This window comes from Misgurnus anguillicaudatus, chromosome 7 (genome assembly GCF_027580225.2).
Source record: "Misgurnus anguillicaudatus chromosome 7, ASM2758022v2, whole genome shotgun sequence".
Lineage (NCBI taxonomy): Eukaryota > Metazoa > Chordata > Actinopteri > Cypriniformes > Cobitidae > Misgurnus > Misgurnus anguillicaudatus.
Window position 1 is genome coordinate 26912007 of NC_073343.2, and position 19717 is coordinate 26931723.

General features: G+C 37.6%; 3 protein-coding genes across 6 annotated transcripts; 1 reads left to right on the forward strand and 2 right to left on the reverse strand.

Moving 5' to 3' along the window:
* Positions 1–448: 448 nt before the first annotated feature.
* Positions 449–4794, reverse strand: adprs (ADP-ribosylserine hydrolase). 2 transcript variants are annotated; one of them, XM_055171756.2, is made up of 7 exons: positions 4055–4180; positions 3713–3780; positions 3506–3602; positions 3209–3416; positions 1266–1453; positions 1053–1153; positions 449–957 (listed from the first exon to the last, which is right to left on the reverse strand). In XM_055171756.2, the coding sequence occupies exons 3-7, from the start codon at positions 3571–3573 to the stop codon at positions 587–589; spliced, it is 936 nt and encodes a 311-aa protein (XP_055027731.1). In that variant the 5' UTR covers positions 3574–3602; positions 3713–3780; positions 4055–4180; the 3' UTR covers positions 449–586. The 2 variants fall into 2 exon arrangements, with proteins under 2 accessions (XP_055027731.1, XP_055027730.1); XM_055171755.2 differs by lacking the exon at positions 3713–3780 and having other exon boundaries at positions 4055–4794.
* Positions 4795–5231: 437 nt separating this feature from the next.
* On the forward strand, positions 5232–7189 carry haus2 (HAUS augmin like complex subunit 2). 3 transcript variants are annotated; one of them, XM_055171759.2, is made up of 7 exons: positions 5232–5417; positions 5657–5774; positions 5859–5954; positions 6044–6113; positions 6199–6331; positions 6427–6535; positions 6789–7189. In XM_055171759.2, the coding sequence occupies exons 2-7, from the start codon at positions 5688–5690 to the stop codon at positions 6879–6881; spliced, it is 588 nt and encodes a 195-aa protein (XP_055027734.2). In that variant the 5' UTR covers positions 5232–5417; positions 5657–5687; the 3' UTR covers positions 6882–7189. The 3 variants fall into 3 exon arrangements, with proteins under 3 accessions (XP_055027734.2, XP_073725768.1, XP_073725769.1); XM_073869667.1 differs by having other exon boundaries at positions 5664–5774; XM_073869668.1 differs by having other exon boundaries at positions 5250–5385; positions 5664–5774.
* Positions 7190–7891: 702 nt separating this feature from the next.
* heatr4 (HEAT repeat containing 4) lies at positions 7892–19445 on the reverse strand. Its single transcript, XM_073869169.1, has 13 exons — positions 19246–19445; positions 17575–18169; positions 16041–16225; positions 14913–15041; positions 14560–14736; positions 13548–13721; positions 13111–13280; positions 12904–13008; positions 10042–10335; positions 9810–9879; positions 8762–8951; positions 8128–8206; positions 7892–8033 (listed from the first exon to the last, which is right to left on the reverse strand). The coding sequence occupies exons 2-13, from the start codon at positions 18138–18140 to the stop codon at positions 7941–7943; spliced, it is 2232 nt and encodes a 743-aa protein (XP_073725270.1). The 5' UTR covers positions 18141–18169; positions 19246–19445; the 3' UTR covers positions 7892–7940.
* Between the last annotated feature and the right edge of the window lie 272 nt (positions 19446–19717).

Genomic DNA, 19717 nt, shown 5'->3' on the forward strand with positions numbered 1-19717 from the left:
GAACTATCCCTTTAACGGGTCATAAACAATTGACTCTACTGAGAATCTTTTTGGTTTTTATTGGTTATAAAAATGGAAACTATAATGATCTTTGTTGCTCTCTGCTATAGGCTCCTATTGTATTTCTATTTCCCATTTATATCTTTGCTTTTTTATACCTTTATGCTGTTCACATATCTTCTGGTTGTGTGTTATCTGGCAGATAAGAACCAGTAGTAGCTTTCAGTCTCCCTTAACAAGACCACTTGTTGAAAGCATTACTGAAATAAGGCCCTAAACAAACTACATAAAGATGTTTTTAATGATAAACAGCTGATTTTACTTTATTTTACAGCAGTAATCTGCAATATGTTCCTCCCATTCCTAAGTGGGTCCATACGTTACACTAAAACTCAACAATATATATTGTTGATAACCATGTATAAAAAATGAATGGCAGTGAACCCAGTACCATTTTGTTCATTTTATTGTAAACATTTTTGCACAAGAAGACTCTTCACATTATTATAAACATTAACAGGTGCATACAACACTGTGTGCCAGTTTTGATTGTGTGACTGCATGTTGTGTATGGCCGTATGCTGGATCAGTCAGTTTTTGTAGTGTGCCGATCACGTGTGTACGATTCAGTATTCGTGTAGCTCGTGCTCCCGCTGTCCTCATCAAACTGTGTAGCTGTGTACAGACTGTATAATCGCTTTGCTAAAACATCGGCTTCATCCACCCCTTCACAGCTGTTCTGCCAGGTCTGAGAAATGGACTCGATGCCGTAATGCGCCCCAGCAATTGCCCCTGCCATGCAAGCGATGGTGTCCGTGTCACCACCAAGAGCCAAGCTGTAGGCTATTGTCCTCTCCAGGCCTCCGAATCGCTCCGGTAGCCCATCCCTTGGCTCCAAACAATGCAGAACGCAGAAGATAGCAGTGGGCACAGACTGTAAAGCAGCAATGCCATTCCCTAAAAAGACAAAGCAAATAAAAGACAAGTAACACATGCTCAATTGGGCTAGATTGTGATTATAAAAGAGATACAAACAATTTATCTATACTAACCTAGTTCGGATATGACCTCTTCAATGCTCACACTGTTTCTTTTCATAAGTTCTTTCACTTTTTGCAAACGCGTGCAGTACGGAAACTCTGATAACTTTAGCCTGTGGAGTAAAGCAACGCACTGTGTCATTATCATATCTGTGTCTCTGCAAATTCTAGGTGTTCTCCTTTTAGGTGTAATCCATCATCTGTTCGATTGGTTGGCATGCTTACGCTTTAGCATCAAGCTGTGCTGTTTTATCCTTTTCCACTTGTTCCATTTCTGAGATCAGTCTGTCGATGAAATCACTTGGCACAGCCAAAGCCCCCTGAAGAGAGAGATGGACAGCAAGGGCCTGCAACATCGCCCCATTGTAACCCAAAGAGCAGGAGTGTGTTAGCATTGCACCAACCCGTGAAAACTGCCACCAAAAAAAGAAAGAAAGATATGCCAGAATGTTAGCCTTGGACTTTCCAAATGAATCAAATTAAGCATTTATTAATATACTTATTTTTAATATACACATACAGTCTTTCAGATTTTGGAGTGTAGTCATTTTAGATAGCCAATAGGTTTTTAAATACTATAATGTTGTATATGGGTGATTATTTAATTGCAGGTACATTTGGTGGCCAAAGTAATTTTGTTCTGCTTTCTTGAAATGGTTATATTTTTAATTATTTTAAAGGGGTCATATTGTGAAAATCTGGCTTTTCCATGTTTAAGTGCTATAATTGGGGTTCAGTGCTTCTATCAACCTAAAAATAAAACGTGATAAAAAAAACCCAGTAACATTCAGATTTCGCCTTTTTGGTGACGTAGGTGGTGAGTCTAATTACAATAATACCACTTCTTAATCTGGACCATTAAGCGCAGAGAGAGAGAGAGAGAGAGAGAGAGAGAGAGAGAGAGAGAGAGAGAGAGAGAGAGAGAGAGAGAGAGAGAGAGAGAGAGAGAGAGAGAGAGAGAGAGAGATAATAATTGATAGCACAATTGGGTTTCAATTTCAACAAACCACCATTATGGCGATCAGTGTTTGCATTTCATCAGCTCATTTGTATTTTAGAGGACACAACCAAAAATGGCACATTTTTGCTCACACCTACAAAGTGGCAAATTTAACATGCTATAATAAATTATCTGTGGGGTATTTTGACTTAACATACGCACTCTGGGGACACCAAAGACTTATTTTACATCTTAAATAAAAATGTCATATTATGACCACTTTAATAAATAAAAAAAAAATTGTTAATATTTTCTGCTAAAAATCATGATTTCCTGTTGCCCAAAGTAGTTATGTGTCAATTACAGAATTGACACTGACATTTAAAGGTACAATTTGTAAGATATCTGCAGTAAAATATCCAAAAACCACTAATGACATGCTTCTTAAAGGTGTAGGGGAGGATTTTCTCGAATTTTAGAAAATAACTGCCTTCTCCACGTTTTAAAAAAATGCAATTGCGCAACACTCCTGATTGACAACAAGGAGGACCAATAGTCTTGATGATCCACCCATAAAAATAAAATCCTCCGCAATACCTTTAAGAGAAATCTACATCATTGTTATTGTTTTGATCGTGCACCCTCTAGCGGCGGATTCTACAAATTGTATCTTTAATGCTGCGTTCAGACCAGCCGCGGTAGAGGCGTCAAACACGAGTGATTTCAATGGTAGGTCAATGTAAAGACGCGTTGACGCATTCGCGATGCGAGAACTCCAGACGCGTCTAGTTCGCACTAATGCCGCGAAATGAGCGTTGCCGTGGGAAACGCGAGAGTTTAAATTTTTTTTACTTTGGCGCTGCGGAACCAATCAGGAGCTTGCTCTAGTAGTGACATGATGACAGGAAGCAGAAGCCCCTCTCATGATTTCCATGTGAATGTCTCGATGACTAGAATTTCATGCGAGAATGAAGCAAGTACACTCAAAATGTTCAAGCGTCCAACTACGCGCGGTAGACACGAATTTGACGCCTCAAACGCATCTGGTGTGAACCCACAGTAAAGGTATGTCACGATATGTCAATACCATGTACAGAACTCTTTATCTATGCCTAGGTAAATACGGTTTTACATTCTACGGCACCTTTAAAACCACAAAGAGAAGCTCTGAAAGGTTTGTGTTGTTGGATTAATTATTTTGTTTATGTCACAACATGCAGTTTTTTACCTCGCACACATCGGCTGGATTTCTAAAGGCCAGGGCAAAGGGTGCAGCTCTCATTGCACCCCCATTCCCAAAAGAGCCACGCCCACCAAACTGAGCTCTCGCTGGCTGAAAGACATCCTTCAGATGGGGTGATGCAAGCTTTCGCAACACATTTATGACACCTGCGCCGTAACCTCGTCCTGGGGCAAGGTTATACTCTTTCGCGAATCTAAAAAAAGGTCCAGAAAATGTCAATGTCGAGAAAATATATGCTTACATGGGTGCTTTAACCTATTTTAATATCTAAAGGAAACTTGCTTTCGAGCCATGTCTTGTTCATCAAACTCTGCCCTGGTAAGCAGTGATTCTGCAACGCATCGCATCATGGCTGTGTCGTCACTGTACTGAAGAATTCCTGGAAAAAAACATGTTTGTTAAAGAAGGCCAGGATGAAGAACCATTTGAAGTGTTATACTAACAGGCCATTGATTGGAGAGATAGAATTTGTTCAGATTCAAAACACACCTCATTGATTGCGTACGATGATGACGCATGTTAAGGGGCGTGTTCTTAAAATTCCTTATAAGGTGCTTCTGGTAAATATAAATAAATTTCATATTTTACACTTTTTTATGACACTTGTAGTACGTTTTATTACAGTGACGTACTGTATGCGTAAATATCAATTTCATGTCCCCTTTAAGACATGCAAAATATTCGTTATATATTTATTTTAAATGTTAAATATTTATTGCTCGATTATGCGTATAACCGATATGATGTGGCCTGCTGTAATACCGCATATCAGATATAAGATGATTATGTGGATCATATTCGCTGTCACTAGTAAGTTAACCGTTTGCTCACCATCACCCCGTGTTTCATCTTCCAGCATATTGAGATGCTGAAGAACTCGATCCATAGGGACATCCACAGCACCTTCAAACTCACCGCCTACACAATCTCCCAAAACCGCACCGACCATAGCGCCGCGAAAACGGGAAAGCATCATTGGCCCTGCGGCTAAACGCGCTGCAGCTGACATTTCTCTTGCTGTAACACTCAATAGTCTAAAACTGTCCTCTATAAATCAAACCAGACTGCCTTGTAAATGTATCACACTTAAAATAAATCGTGTCAGTTATCTGCGTTGTTTCTATTTTTTGTTTCGTTTCGTCGTCTGTTTTTTGGAGTGTTGTCATTGTATGACCCGCTCTTTACCACACCGTGCCAAATATACACGCAACACGATTCTTGAGTGTTTTATTAAACATTGTGTGAACATTATTTTGGTTTTCACTTTGATTGATTGATTTAAAATATTTTAGACATTGCATAACTCCGCAGTAACTCTTAAACGTTGTGCTAAAGTCGCCGAACGATTATGAAAATATAGCTGGCATATCGCCCAGAGCCCTGATACAAAAGTCTCTTTAAGACAAGTCCCTCCACTTTGCAGACAAATTTGCAAGGACTCCAGGCAGCGGAGAAACCAGCCCATCTACTTGAATGGGGGAAACCAGATAAAATCACTCGCTAAAATCAAAATAAAGCAACATATTTCCGATCAGCAATTAAATCTAAAATCAACTGCGCCATAAGTTGTGCTTAAAATTTAGCAGAACGTCTTAAAACACCTTTATCCAGGGTGCTCCAGCTACTGCTTACGCGCAAAGCCTGGCAACAAAGCCCCTCCCATAGAGAATTGTTCTCTAACGATCATCGATTGGGTCTTTTTACCGGAAGGCGGGACTAGAGCGTTGCACTTTTCCCTATTCATTGTAATAGTACCGCACTGTTTTGTGAATAGCGTCTTTGGCCTGACAAGCTGTTAAGTAATCTTGGTTACAGAAGGTCACGATTCGACACTATCTAAAATCTGAAAATATTTATTTCACGAGAAAATGACCGTTACAGAGCAGATTTTTAAAATATATCGAGGTAAGTTTGTTGTTGTGTACAAGTTGTTTATATTACTTATAAAAGTGCCGGATAATTCTTCCTTGTGGGATGTGTGAATCTGCGAATGAGAATATATAGCAAACTTCACGAAGGCGGCCATGCATATTGGACGCTAACTGCGCATCTCGTAGTAGTTACGTAGTAGTTTATTTTGGGGAGTTTGTTGAGGCGGGTAGATTGAAAATTATTTTGATGAACAAGATTTTGACAGAAGACCTGGATTACAGGAACGATAGGTAATTTTGGACGCCTTAGTATACGTTAGCAGGTAAGAGCAACAAGGCAGCTGTTTATTTGACAATGCTAACAAAATCATTCAACGATGCTTCGCATAACGTACATGTTTGTTTGATTTCTTATACGGCATTTGTTCAAATGGACATTAAATATACATTTGTTGTACTCTTGACCTTCTATATTGGGCAACATAACTATATCCTATGTTCAATTTTTTTATACACTTTAGCATTCTTTGGTATGTTTCTTTGTTGTTTGTATGACAGCCAGCCATCAGGTTTGGAAACACGTCTCGTGTGTTATGAATCCCTGGGACCCTAATATTTACACAGTAACACCTGCTGCTAAGATTTTGGCCAGATGTGTAGCCACAGGAACCATGACACAGGTTAACAACTGATTTTGATTTAAATTTTACTTTTTTTAGTGGCTGTGAATAATGCCTAATGTTATTGTGTTATGCATTTTATAGGAGGAGCTTGATGCTGCTCCACAAGAATCTGAAGTCTTTTCTTCTTCTTTACTTGAAGCTGAGCAGCGCAACAGAATTAAACACGATCTTGATCAGGTTGACAGCAAACTGAATGCGCCATAACATTTATCTCTATTATTTTCCAAATTTGAACATGAATTTTGTCATTTTTCTTATTGCTTTAGACTAATTTGGATTTAGAGTTGCTGAAGTTGCAAAAAGATGGAGCAGATGTAACTCACAGCCATTATCTTAGTAAGTACTGCAAAAGGACTTGACATTAAAATAGATTTATGTCTTCTGTATGCTGGATGACTTTTATTTTAACTTTTTTTGTGAGGTCAAAGGTTTGCATCTTTGCAACAGTTCACATCTCACCTTCAGGAAGTATTGCGAGAACAAACCGTCCTGCGAGAAAGGCTCACAAAACCACTGTGTCAGCAGAATCTGCCCATTCAGGCTGATCTTCACAGGTCGGAATCATTTAAAACGACTTTTTATTATTGCACTTTTTTATGTTTGGCAACAGTTTGAGATTTATATATTTATACAACTGTTATGTCTACAGATATGTGGTAGAGCTCATGGGGATGGTGGTGGAGTTTATTCAGGACTTGGATGTGAAAATAAAAATGGTACAAACAATTCCAACCACTGAGGATTCTCTGAGTAATCTGGTAAGGGCAATAGTTGTATTTATTTATGCAATACTATATAAGCTTTGCCTTTCTGTCAATGAATGTTGGTATCATAGAGCATGTGATGGGTGTTATCTTTAAAATATGGTCCCTTATGCATTTAATGTAAAATACAATGGCTCGCATATTTAATACAGTTATACATAATTATGTTAAGCAATACTGTTACGTTTACTGTACGTATTAATTTGTAAATGTAAATGCTAACCATCTTTCCATCACTTTTCATCAGAACAATGCCATGACTCAAGTCCTATCTCAGGTCACTGAGGTCGAGAATCTGTACAAACAAGTTCTTAAGAGACGGGGTCAACCACCGCAGTAAAGAAGTATTAAATAAACTGCCACCCACTTTATCCATTTACTCGTAGTCAAAAAAGTCACTGCATACATTTAATAATTGTTTTTGCTTTTTTTTATGAACTTTTATCGGATTTAATTCATATTGTTTCTTTCATGGCTGCTTTGAAATTACCATTACGAATCTGTGACATCCTACAGTGACTGTGGATTCATGTATGCATTCTGCACAGTAAAAACATGTAAATATTTAAAACTGTTATCTCTACATTTATTAGTTTACTTTGTGTAAGTATTTGTTGATTAAACGTAAATGTACTATGTTTAAAACAAGTCTTGTGTTTTTAAGAGCTGTTGGTTAACAGCATCTTCCTATGTGCTAAATTTACTGTACTATTATATCTATCAGCAGCTTAAGAACAAAAAAATCTTGTTTATATCTTGTCAAAAATCATAATCCAAGCAGCATCAAAATAATTGAAAAAGAATAAAATAAAATAAAATAAATATATAATATATAGGTAAATGACAAAATAAATAAATCATATTACAGGGGATTAATCCATAGATCCAGCCAATAATTCACATAGTAAGGCACTTTTGCTTTTTAAATGCTTAAGGTTTTAAAATAAAATGTTAAAATCAAAGGGCGCAAAACAAGGAGAACTTTGAAAAATCGACATTTTTATGTAGATCAATTTTGGCTACAATCAACACATTATTAAACAGAAATTCAACATCTTTGTTTTCCGTAAAGACCCCAAATTTAACAATTTCATAATCAAATGCAGGCATAATGTTTATCTCGGTTAACCAATCATATAATCTATCCTAAAAGTGCCTAACAACTAACAACAATTTCTATATCATTTTGACAAAAAGAACAGACATTACTATCCAAATTAAACCATACTCTTAAAAAGCAAAGTGGTTTGATCCTTGTTTTATTTTTTTTAACATTATTAGCCTGCCTGACAACTGTAAACTAAATGAAAATGAGTGACTGGATGTTTTTGAGTAAGACAACTCAAAACATTCGGTTCAACGTTCCTTTAATGGCCTTACGTTTTCTGTAATGGTAAATTCAGCACAATGATATCTGCTGTCGCTGCTTTTCCATCTCTTCCACTACAAGCACTTTCATTGAAATGGTGTGTTTTGAACACAACAGCTCCACCTACAGTACAACACGTAAAAAGAACTTAGTCTAGTAGTAGTTAGTGTAATTGTATTCAAGACTAGTTTGTGTCTAATGATACTCTAACACTCACCTGTTGCTTGATCTCTTGAATCGTGCTTTCGTCTCCTTCCAGACTGTATCCAAATTTTTCTAGTAGTCCTTCAATGTGCCTTGGAGGTGAAAAATATGATTAAAGCATCTACATTTCACAAGATTTTAAGATAAAGTATAAATCTTTGTGGTGTCCCCAGAGCATGTATCTAAAGTTTTAGCTCAAAATACCGTATCATTAATTTAATATAGCATGTTAATATTTCCACTTTGTAGGTATGAGCAAAAATGTGCCGTTTTTGGGTGTGTCCTTTTAAATGCAAATGAGCTGATGAAATTCAAAGATTGATCGCCATAATTGTGGTTTGTTGAAATTGAAACTCAATTGTGCTGTCAATTATTTTTTTGCACTAAATGGCAGTGCTGTAGTTGGATAGTGCAGATTAAGGGGCGGTATTATTATAATAAGATCCCCTTCTGACATCACAAGGTGAACCAAATTTCAATTATATATTTTTTCACATGCTTGCAGAGAATGGTTTACCAAAATGAAGTTACTGGGTTCTTTTTCACGTCTTCTAGGTTGATAAAAGCACTGGGGACCCAATTATAGCACATAAATGGACATTTTTTTTTACAATATGTCACCTTTAAAATCTGATCTTAGCACATACCTTTGAACCTCAATGTTGGATTCCAGTGCATATCGCTCTTGTAGAAAACGTTGTAATTCTGGGCCCTTTGCTTCTAAAGAACTCAGGGCTTCACAGGCAGCTATGCGTACACTGGGCTCCTCCTCAAGATGCAGAGCCCACATCAGCAACTCCTGTAGACCTGGGGTTATGCAACCTATTCTTCCTAAAGCTGTATGTGTATAATAATTCCACAGGCATTAAAGGGGACAAGTCACAATCATTTTTTAAGATGTCAAATAAATCTGGTGTCCCCAGAGTACGTATGTGAAGTTTTAGCTCAAAATACCATATAGATAATTTATTATAACATGTTAAAATGGACACTTTGTCGGTGTGAGCAAAAATGTGCCGTTTTGGGTGTGTCCTTTAATATGCAAATTAGCTGATGTAATTTAAACATTGATCACAATGATGGTGGTTTGTTGCAATTGAAACTGAATTGTGCTTTGAATTATTTTCTCTCTCTCTCTCTCTTTCTTTCTGCGCTAAATGGCAGTGCCCGGGTTGGGTAGTGGATATTGAGGGGCGGTATTATTATAATAAGATCTTATGACATCATAAGAAGAGCCAAATTACAAAGACCTAATTTTTCACGTGCTTGCAGAGAATGGTTTAAATTAAAAGTTACTGGGTTGATCTTTTTGACATTTTCTAGGATGATAAAAGCACTGGGGACCCAATTATAGCACTTAAACATGGAAAAAGTCAGATTTTCATGCCATGGCCCCTTTAATGACATCAGTAACATTTATTGTTAGACCGAATCAATGCATGTCAAAAATGAATATTTCTCTGCTCTGCTGTCTCTATCAAATCTCACTTACCCTAAAATAATGTGCATTCATTGATGTCAAAACTGGTAGTATTTCAGTAAATAACATTATTTTTACTCTCAAAAAGCTATCATTGGGTGTCAGGAGAATGTTAATCTGTATTAATTTGTCTAAGTTGAGGTAAGAACATAGTAAAATATTGAAAAACGGTGGTGTGGTTTTCCTTTAACAGATATTACTTTCATTGTCCTTACCATTAATCGCCTCCACTTTCACTTCCCATAATGGGTCATTCTGCATCAAGTTAATTAACTGATCCAGGACCTGTGAAAACATTTTATTAGCCATGAAATGAATGTGCTCATTCAAGCGAACCCCTTGGGAATGTGCAATTTCATTTATTTGCAATATTTGATTTTATCATACATCTCAATTTCAACTGCAAGCCTACAAATTGTCCTCTGCATAGCTCCTTTAATTCCTCACCGTCTGGTCTTTAATTATCAGAGATGCCGCAGTCAAGCAGGCCTGTTTGCGCACAGCCACAAAGTCATCATTAAAGCACTGCAGGAAGGTGGGCAGTAGCTTGGGTGTCATTATGTTAAGCTGACCAATGAACATCAGTGCTTCCAATCGCTTAGCAGTTGGACCCCCTTTGAGCTTCACACTCAGCTCAATGTGCAGATCTCTGTCCAGTTTACTCAAAGCCTGAGCTGCAGCCTTACGAACATCACAGCTCCAGTCATTCCACATCATGTGAATCAGTTTGTTGCAAAGGTCCTGCATGAAATCATTTCTAATAATACTTATGCATGCTAGATGAAAGAATAATGGCTACAAATGCTATATTATTAGGGAATAAATAAATATAACATTGTCTATAGCTGTTTCTGGTACCCATTCACTTTCACTGTATGGAAAGAGTAGCTTATACATTCCCCAGCAAGCAATTTTGCATTTATAAGGCATCTTATAGCCATCCAAACACAGCCTAGACATCTAGGCTAAAACATGGCAGAATTTGGGCTGCCATTAGCCTGGTTTCTATTAAAGATTTGGGCAATTTTTTAAAATGTCAATTAAAAATATTGCGAAATGACAGAAACATTTTTCCATTTCCATTAACCGATGTTATGCGACTCACTAAATGCGACAAATTTTGTTCTCTCACGATAAGTCATTCCAAAATATCAATGGGTGTGCTTGTCGTTTCTTGCCGCATAACGTTAAAAACATCTCTACTGTCTTGTCCTTTAACCGAACACAGCGCACAATATAAAGAATGATCATATGACTTTTACGCATACCAGGTGACCTTGTAAATGTGAAAAAACATTGCAGTTTTGCGATATATTCCTGTTTTCGAATTGCCTGAAAACTGCCTCACCCGAGCGCAAAAACTTTTTTGCAATAAATTGGAGTTTCTGCCAAACTGGCGTTTCCATTGGCCGCAATTTCAATACGCAATTTCAATTTGTGAAATTTGAAGTGTAATGGAAACGCTACTGAAAATATAATAGACGTCTAATCATAGCCCAAAAATAAATGAAATAAAATAAATAAACAAATAAAATGAAGGTGAACACATCTCTTTTGTCTTCTCTTCACATTTGCCGGTAGATGTGAAAGTCGGCACACCTCTGATCTACTGGTCTTCATTCAACGTGATGCCCAGCTGATGCCTGACCAATGATCACCGGCAGAACCCAGAAATGTGTGTATATACATATATATCTCCCAAGGGTTTTTCCCTCCTAGGACTTTTTTTTATTTCCTCGGCCAAACAGCCCGGGGTTTTTCCCCTAGGGTTTTTTTTTACCCCAGGGAGGCAGCCTTCTTGGGCTTAACTTAGCTTCCTCTTCTAGACGTTACATTAGTAATACGCTCGCTTATAATGTCGAGTCATAGCTTCAGCAAATTTGACTGCTTATGCTATCGTGTATTATGTTGTGCTATCTGTCGTTTTTCTGTGCTTTTACTGCTTCTATTAATGTAAAGCTGCTTTGAAACAATTAACCATTGTGAAAAGCGCTATATAAATAAAGTTGAATTGAATTGAAATTTGATTTTTACCGAATTACCTGAAAAACCACCTCACTCAAAAGGTAAAACATTTTGCGATAAATTTAAGTTTTTGTGAAATTGACGTGTTTCCATTGAGCGCATTTTCAATTTTGCAATTTTAATTTGCGCCATTTGAAAGCTAATGGAAATGCAGCTACTGAAATGTAATAGACATCTAACCATAGCCCAAAAATAAATGAAATAAAATAAATAAACAAACAAAACCAATCCCCTTGTAATCACTGTTAATTGCATACATCTCACTAACTATTTTCAGTGGTGGCTCGTGACTTTTTTCCGAGGAGGCACGAATGTGAAAATCGTCAAAACATTGTCATGTGTGTGGATCGTCATGTCAAAATATATGTTTGGTGCAGCATTTGAATCTATGTCCATCGCGTTCATGTCAAAATAGGTGCCTGCTACAGACACCTTATAAGGGTTTATGATAAAAGAGACGCTCGATCTCCAGGTCTGGTGGTATCACTTTTAGCATAGCTTAGCATAATCCATTGAATCTGATTAGACCATTAGCATCGCACACTCAATGATATTGCGCAGTGCCCGAAAATATTCCCCTGCTATTGAAAGTTACCAAGGGGACTACTTTCAGGCACTGCGTAATATCATTGCACCTGCTGCAGCCATGGTACGACAGCAAAGTCCTTGATTATTACGCCAGAATGAGAGTATAGTTCCTAGCCATATCTGCCTTGAAAATCACAACTTTTAATTTTCCGTTGGTCTTAGTACACAATACAGTACACAGTAACTACAGAATAGTCGAGTTTTAAATAGGAAAAATATGGTCTAAAAGTGGTACCGCCACACCCGGAGATGTTAACGGTAAAAATCAAATGTTTAACTCTAGGGGAGCTGAAAGATGTACCTATTTTCAAAAAAGTTGAGTGTCTTGCGAGACGTGTCTCTTTAATCATTAACCCTTTTGATGCGTATGCAGCAGGCATGTTTTTTTTTTACATGACACGCGATGCGCATAAGTTCCCATAACGCACCGAACACATATTTTGACATGATGAGCCACACACATTAAACACATATTTTGCTTTGTGGGAGCACCGGTCGTTATTGACAATTTGGAATCAAATTTAAAATTGTGGCTAGAAGTGGGTTACTCATAGCCGGACTATATCAGTGAAAAGACGGCTATTGCTTGCTGGGTCTGGACATAAATTCTTCTAATGTGTTACAAGAAACAAAGATGAGGGTGATGACAGAATTTTCAATTTTTGTTGATCTCTTTAAAGGATGATGTCATAATACCTTATTGATTGGACCTCTGAGCAGTGCAATGCTATTACAGGCCTGAAATCGAATTCTCCAATTAGCGTTGCTTAATTCTTCAGCCAGAAGAGAACGCACTAATGTCTAAATAAAGATATTATAAATAAAAAAATAAATTTTTCACATAGATAGTAAACACAATAGTTATTGTTTTCTTAATAACAAAAACCAAACAGACTCGCTCACAGTTTTCCTGCTAATGCTTGAAAGCAAAACCAAGGACTGCTTCTGATCCGAAGGAGAATCGCAGAGGAAGTGTTGGGACAAAAGTCTCTGTATGACACTTTGACTTGTATCACCATCAATTGCCAGGCATTGTGCCGCCATCCAGCTGTCGGCACCTGTGCCTGTAAGGTCTGAGTCACAACAAATTATGGTCATTGTCAACGTTGTGTAAATCAAGATCAGTGTGTTATCTAAATATAATATAAATGATATATACACTCTCACAAGTTGTCACTGGAGCGGTAAAAAGGTCCTATATGTACCATTTAGCATACCTTTGAGATACCAATATGCACCTTTTAGATACAAAAGTGTACTTTTTGAAAAGGTAGCGCCCCAGTGACAACGTTTTTACCTTATTCTTGATTGACACCTTCCATAGAATTGTTTTTACACACCTTGTTTTAATGTGCACTTCAGTATGTCTTTGGCTCGTGAGTTAGGTGTCCTCATGACATACTGGCACACTGCAGCAGCCATCTGAACTCTCCTGACCGGGTCATTAAGAGCCGAGACAATGAGATCCTGCAGTTCCTGAGGTACTGTCTGTACTTTCAGTCCCTCACATTGAGCTGAATGTTATTAATGTTATTATGCAAAATGTTATTAGCTGTCACTTAATTTACTTTAATGTTTTAAACATAAAACTTAAACAAGCATTTTTGATGCCAAAACTGTAGTAGCACATAAATAAATTTGGCAGAATCAATTACCAATAACATTATAAATTAAATTACATTGCATTACGTGACCTTGGTTGTGAAGACCCAGTTAAAGTCATTTACTTGTTGCGACCGGTGACTTCTTTTTTCGAGGGGGCGCGATATGCGAAGTTCGTCACAACATGCATGATGTAGCCCGTCATGTGTGTGGTTCGTAATTTCAAAATATGTGTTCGGCACGTTGAGTGATCCTATGTGCATCACGTGTCTTGTCAAAACAAGTGCCTGCTGCAGACGCGTCCAAAGGGTCCATGATAAAAGAGACGCTCGCGTTTGCCAGACACTCACATAAATAAAGTTTAGTGTTAAGTGAGTGTCTTGCGTGTATTTTGTGAACGTGAGCATCTCAAATCATAAACGGTTTTGACGCGTGTGCAGCAGGCACTTATTTTGACAAACCATGTGATGCGCATGGTTCACATGGCGCAATAAACACGTATATTGAAAACACCCATGACACTCAAAACACATATTTTGAATTTGCGCCCCTCGGAAGAGCAGTCACAAGCCGCCACTGTTTGTGATTTACTGTTTTCTACATAAAAACATCCTACATAACTTAAAGATGTGAGGTGAAAATGTTAAAGTTTGAAATGAAATTAAAATCAAGGATTGAAATCAAACGTTGATGCTCCTCATCTCAATATTAGATTATGAGACTTGAGCCTGGATTTCACAGACAGGGGTCACACACATATTACATTATATTCCACACATTGAGCTCCTTTGCCTGGATCAAGATTCTGCTGTAGTCCATTAACTGCTCCTGATGCACAGGTTATGAGGGCTTCTAGGCGGATGAGATAATTAGGATCAATAAGAGCTCTTTTTAGGCCCTCAAGGGTAACCTTCTGCCAGGGCAACTCTGGATAAAAAACAACATTGTGTTTTCATCAAATGCATCGCTATTTTGTTGTTTTTACCATCTACATTCGATCTGTTCACATGTGTTTTTAATTATGTTTTTATTATGTGCAATTAATACACAATGTCAACACACCAAATCTTGAACAGCTTTTTTAAAAAGAAGGATGTACTTACTAAATCTCCAATTGTTCAATGCGTAGCGAAGAGAGGAGAGCTCTGCCACAGGTTTGCAATGCAGATGTCCTGTGCACTCCTGTGAAGGACACTTTGCCAGATTTACTTCCTTCACAGTGCTATCTTTTCCTGTAAGACAGTACAATAGCCTGCAGTTTTAGCCACAAATATAAACCTTTAAAGGGCACCTATGCAAAATCCACTTACAAGGTGTTTGGACATAAGCACCCTACAATAAAAAGGAGTCCTCACACTCCTTTTTAATCCCCATTAAACCAAAGCAGTCTCATTAGACATGCAATTTGGTTTCTTTTGTTAATGTGACATCACACTGATAAAGCTCCACCCATGGCCACTGACTGACAATTCTGCGTTTCCATAGTTTCTGCCCTCAGCAAGTTGTACACTGTCCACCATATCTCAATAGTGAGATACTATTGTCTCAAACTCTAATCACTGTTTAAAGTCTGAAAGTGCTCAATGTCTCTTGTGGTAAGGGAGCAAGGAGCAGTAGCTCATTTGCATTTAAAGGCACAGACACAAAAACAGCATGCTTTTGCTCCCACCCAAAAGGGGTATTTTGGACATGCTATAATAAATTATCTGTGGGGTATTTTAAGCTCATACGTAACAGACATATTCTGGGCACACCTGAGACCTTTATTACATCTTGTAAATGGGCATAATAGGTGCCCTTTAAGGCGTTCCCTGTCATATTGTTTCAAATCCATTTTGCACCAAATATAATATTTATTTGGTTAGAGACATTGAATAATAGCCATATGTTGTGATGCATACAATTCCCTTACTTTTATGGTAAAAAATTGTTTATAATGTTTACTAGACCAGTGGTTTTCAAACTGGGGGCCCTGAGATGGTGCCAGGGGTGCCCCGGAATTTATCATAAACTCTGTGTACTTAAATCTCAGAAAAATAATGGAGCTAACCAACAGCACTACACTGAAAAAGCTTTACAATGTTTTATGTCATAAATATTCTTTGGGGGCCACGAAACGATGCACCGCATTCAATGGGGGCCGCACGCTGAAAAAGTTTGAAAACCACTGTACTAGACCAATTTGGAGCTTGAAAGATAGTGTACTTTAACTTATGCATATTTATTTCTACCTGTGAAGATTCCCTGTTTAAAGATGTTGTTTGTGTGATAAACATGGCTGCCGTCGTCTAGATCTTGGATGTCCTGCAGGTGTAGGGACTGTGGAATCTCAATGCTCTTGACACCCGCTGCACTTGCTGTTTTATTTAAGCAATTCTGCACATTCACGCCCGGAGATGACACGTAATCCAGTACCCTATGCAAGTTTATTAAGGGAATAGGTCAGCAATATGAAACTTCTCTAATAATTTACTCACCCTCATGACATCCCAGATGTACATTCAACTAAAGGATTATTAGGAACACCTGTTAAATTTCTCATGAATGCAATTATCTAATCAACCAATCATATGGCAGTAGCTTTAATGCATTTAGGGGTGTGGTCCTGGTCAAGACAATCTCCTGAACTCCAAACTGGATGTCAGAAGAATGGGAAAGAAAGGTGATTTAAGCAATTTTGAGCGTGGCATGGTTGTTGGTGCCAGACGGGCCTGTCTGAGTATTTTACAATCTGCTCAGTTACGAGGATTTTCACGCACAACCATTCCTAGGGTTTACAAAGAATGGTGTGAAAAGGGAAAAACAACCAGTATGCATCAGTCCTGTGGGCAAAAATGCCTTGTTGATGCTAAAAGGTCAGAGGAGAATGAGCCGACTGATTCAAACTGATAGAAGAGCAACTTTGACTGAAATAACCACTCGTTAGAGTGAGAACATGGATCCATCATGCCTTGTTACCACTGTGCAGGCTGGTGGTGTAATGGTGTGGGGGATGGTTTCTTGGCACACTTTAGGCGCCTTAGTGCCAATTGGGCATCGTTTAAATGCCACGGCCTACCTGAGCATTGTTTCTGACCATGTCCATCCCTTTATGACCACCATGTACCCATCCTCTGATGGCTACTTCCAGCAGGATAATGCACCATGTCACAAAGCTCGAGTAATTTCAAATTGGCTTCTTGAACATGACAATGAGTTTACTGTACTAAAATGGCCCCCACATTCACCAGATCCAATAGAGCATCTTTGGGATGTGATGGAACGGGAGCTTCGTGCCCTGTATGTGCATCCCACAAATCTCCATCAACTGCAATATGCTATCCTATCAATATGTGCCAACATTTCTAAAGAATGCTTTCAGTACCTTGTTGAATCAATGCCCTATAGAATTAAGGGAGTTCTGAAGGCGAAAGGGGGTCAAACACAGTATTAGTATGGTGTTCCTAATAATCCTTTAGGTGAGTGTATATGACTATGTTTCTTTAGTTGAACACAAACAAAATAAATCTTAAATAATAAGAAATTATATATTTAATAAAATATATTTAATACATTTTAATAGTATATAAATGATTTTTGATAAAAATATTCATTTGTGTTCATTTGAAGAAAGGGACTATTCCTTTAAGGACAAACACCAAATAGAATGCAATTGCAAGGAAACTTTATCTGAATGTATAAATAACATATAAGTGCATGCTTGGATGTATGAATTGAATTGTTTTTAGAAACCTTTGATTTATAATGTTTATAACAGTAACCCACCTGTGTTGTTTCCTCAATGGTAACAGTGCACCAGACTTATTTTCACACTTATCTCTGGTGATCTGTTGGTTGAAACACTGTTCTGTAGTTTTGTCAAGCTTCTTCTGTACAAACTCCTGCCACTTGCTGTTCCTGCTCTGGGATTCCCAATCCTGTGTAGATAATTCCTGCAGACTGGTGTGCACATTGATTTGCCCTGTCCTTCCAATGGCATTGCAATATTTACTTTGATCACTATACATTTTAAAAGATGCCTTCGTGTTCATTGTAAGAGTCTGTACAGAAGCACTGCCTGCTTCTTGAGTAAGAGAATTAATGTTCCAATGTACATTGTGCCTATTCTTCCTAATTTTCTTTAATGTGGTGCCTGATGCTAAAGGGCCCATAGGATGGAAAAGCCAACTAAAGTCTGCATGTTTTCTGTACGAAATGGGCCCCATCTCACACACGACCTCTTCAGAAAAGGAAAGGCCCTGGCTTGCATTATTCAAAAACCTTTTGTAAAGTCGTTTCTCTCTAAACTTGCTATGGTTTTCGGGTCTGCATATTGCATGCTGTAAATCCATGATGCTTGATGAGGCCTTAGGGGAATGATCTAAAAAGGGAACACATTTAGAGTTATAAGACTATTTTAAGATCATTGACTTATTGCTTTGTTAAACCATTTTTTATGTAACAGTATGTCAATTAGAATCTATTTTTAAGCATGCTGACTGCAAAAATAGCCCTATTAGCTATTCATAGCAATCCGATAATCAGCTTTTTATATCACCGCACAAGACTTGAACCTTTGCGACACTTAAAACTATTAATCATTTTGTTAATTAAAATATTGTTATGAGATAAGTCGAAATTTCTAAAGTTGAAAGTCATTATTATGAGAAAGTTTCTCTTTATTATGAGATACTAGGTCATTATTATAAGAAAGTTTCTCATTGGTATGATTTACTTAATCTTAATAATCCAGCCCAGTCTCACGAAATTTCGTCATATAGTCACGTAATTTTTTGATTCTTTTATCGTGATATTATCACAAAGTTCTGCGTTTTTCGTGATCGTATAACGAATTCCTGTTTTCGTGTGATTATCACGTATTGGTTACTCAACTGTTTTATCCTATTTTCTTACCATTGTCGCTTCGATTTAGGGTTTGATTTACATAAAATGACATCCCTACCCAAACCCAACTCTAACCCTAACGCCAGGCGAAAAATAAATCAGAAAAAATAGTATAAACCAATATATAAAGTGACATTCTAATGCAAGCACCAAATCTAACCCTAAACCTAAGCGACAATGGTTTAAAAATAGGAAAAAGTAGTTGAGTAACCAATACGTGATAATCACACGAAAACAGGAATTCGTGATAATATCACGAAAAAATAATAAAAAAATTACGTTACTATAAAACGAAACATCGCTCAATATTATAATTTAGTCATTCGATATAATAAGAAACTTTATCATAATAGTGGGTTAGTATTTCTCATAATAACGAGGAACCTTATAAGGATTTAGTAACTCATAATAATGAGAAAAATGTCTTTATTACGAGAAAGTGTCTTATTATTATGAGTTAGGTCAAATTTCTATGATTTGTATAATCTAAAAATGTTAAACGCGGCGGAAATGGGCTTCCACAGAAAAGCCCCTCAAAACACACCTAGCTACCGCTCCACAAATCACTTTCTCTCGTCCTTGCAACACTTCATCGCGTTTATAATAGGCTTAAAATGTATAAACAGTTTATATATCGAAGTACCGAGTCTCGCAAGAAGGACAAAATCACATTTTTAATAGAAAAACGTAAGCATTTTGCTGACTACCTGCACGAAGGCAAAATCAAAGCGCGCGTAGAACGTACATGCTAGACGTTGCATAGCAACCAGACGCGCTTGGCTTGCCAAGTGCCCCGCCCACCTTGGCGCTCTCACATAGTACAGTTTAAAAATATTGTTTCTTTGCACGGTAGGGTTTCATATTAGTTTTATGTATAGCCTGCAGCAGAAGTGGTCGTTAAATAGTCGCGAGTTATCGTTGGTTGCATTTTTAGGGACAGACAACCAACTGTGAAAAACTTGACAAAGTAAATACAACCTTGTTTAAAGTGTATAGCATATTAGGTTTACGATGTAGTTCAAGC

Bases quoted from the DNA above. Each gene is read 5' to 3' on its own strand.
- adprs (XM_055171755.2), bottom strand. From the start codon at position 4,232: ATGTCAGCTGCAGCGCGTTTAGCCGCAGGGCCAATGATGCTTTCCCGT. The intron at 3,603-4,054 runs GTGAGCAAACGG...GTTTTTTTCCAG, and splicing joins AGATGAAACACGGGGTGATG to GAATTCTTCAGTACAGTGAC. The intron at 3,417-3,505 runs GCAAGTTTCCTT...ACCTTTTTTTAG, and splicing joins GAACAAGACATGGCTCGAAA to ATTCGCGAAAGAGTATAACC.
- haus2 (XM_055171759.2), top strand. From the start codon at position 5,688: ATGAATCCCTGGGACCCTAATATTTACACAGTAACACCTGCTGCTAAG. The intron at 5,775-5,858 runs GTTAACAACTGA...TGCATTTTATAG, and splicing joins CCACAGGAACCATGACACAG to GAGGAGCTTGATGCTGCTCC. The intron at 6,332-6,426 runs GTCGGAATCATT...TTATGTCTACAG, and splicing joins ATTCAGGCTGATCTTCACAG to ATATGTGGTAGAGCTCATGG.
- heatr4 (XM_073869169.1), bottom strand. From the start codon at position 18,140: ATGGATTTACAGCATGCAATATGCAGACCCGAAAACCATAGCAAGTTT. The intron at 13,281-13,547 runs GTGTGTAAAAAC...GTTGTGACTCAG, and splicing joins GAAGTGCACATTAAAACAAG to ACCTTACAGGCACAGGTGCC. The intron at 10,336-12,903 runs GTATTATGACAT...GATTTCATGCAG, and splicing joins TCAGAGGTCCAATCAATAAG to GACCTTTGCAACAAACTGAT.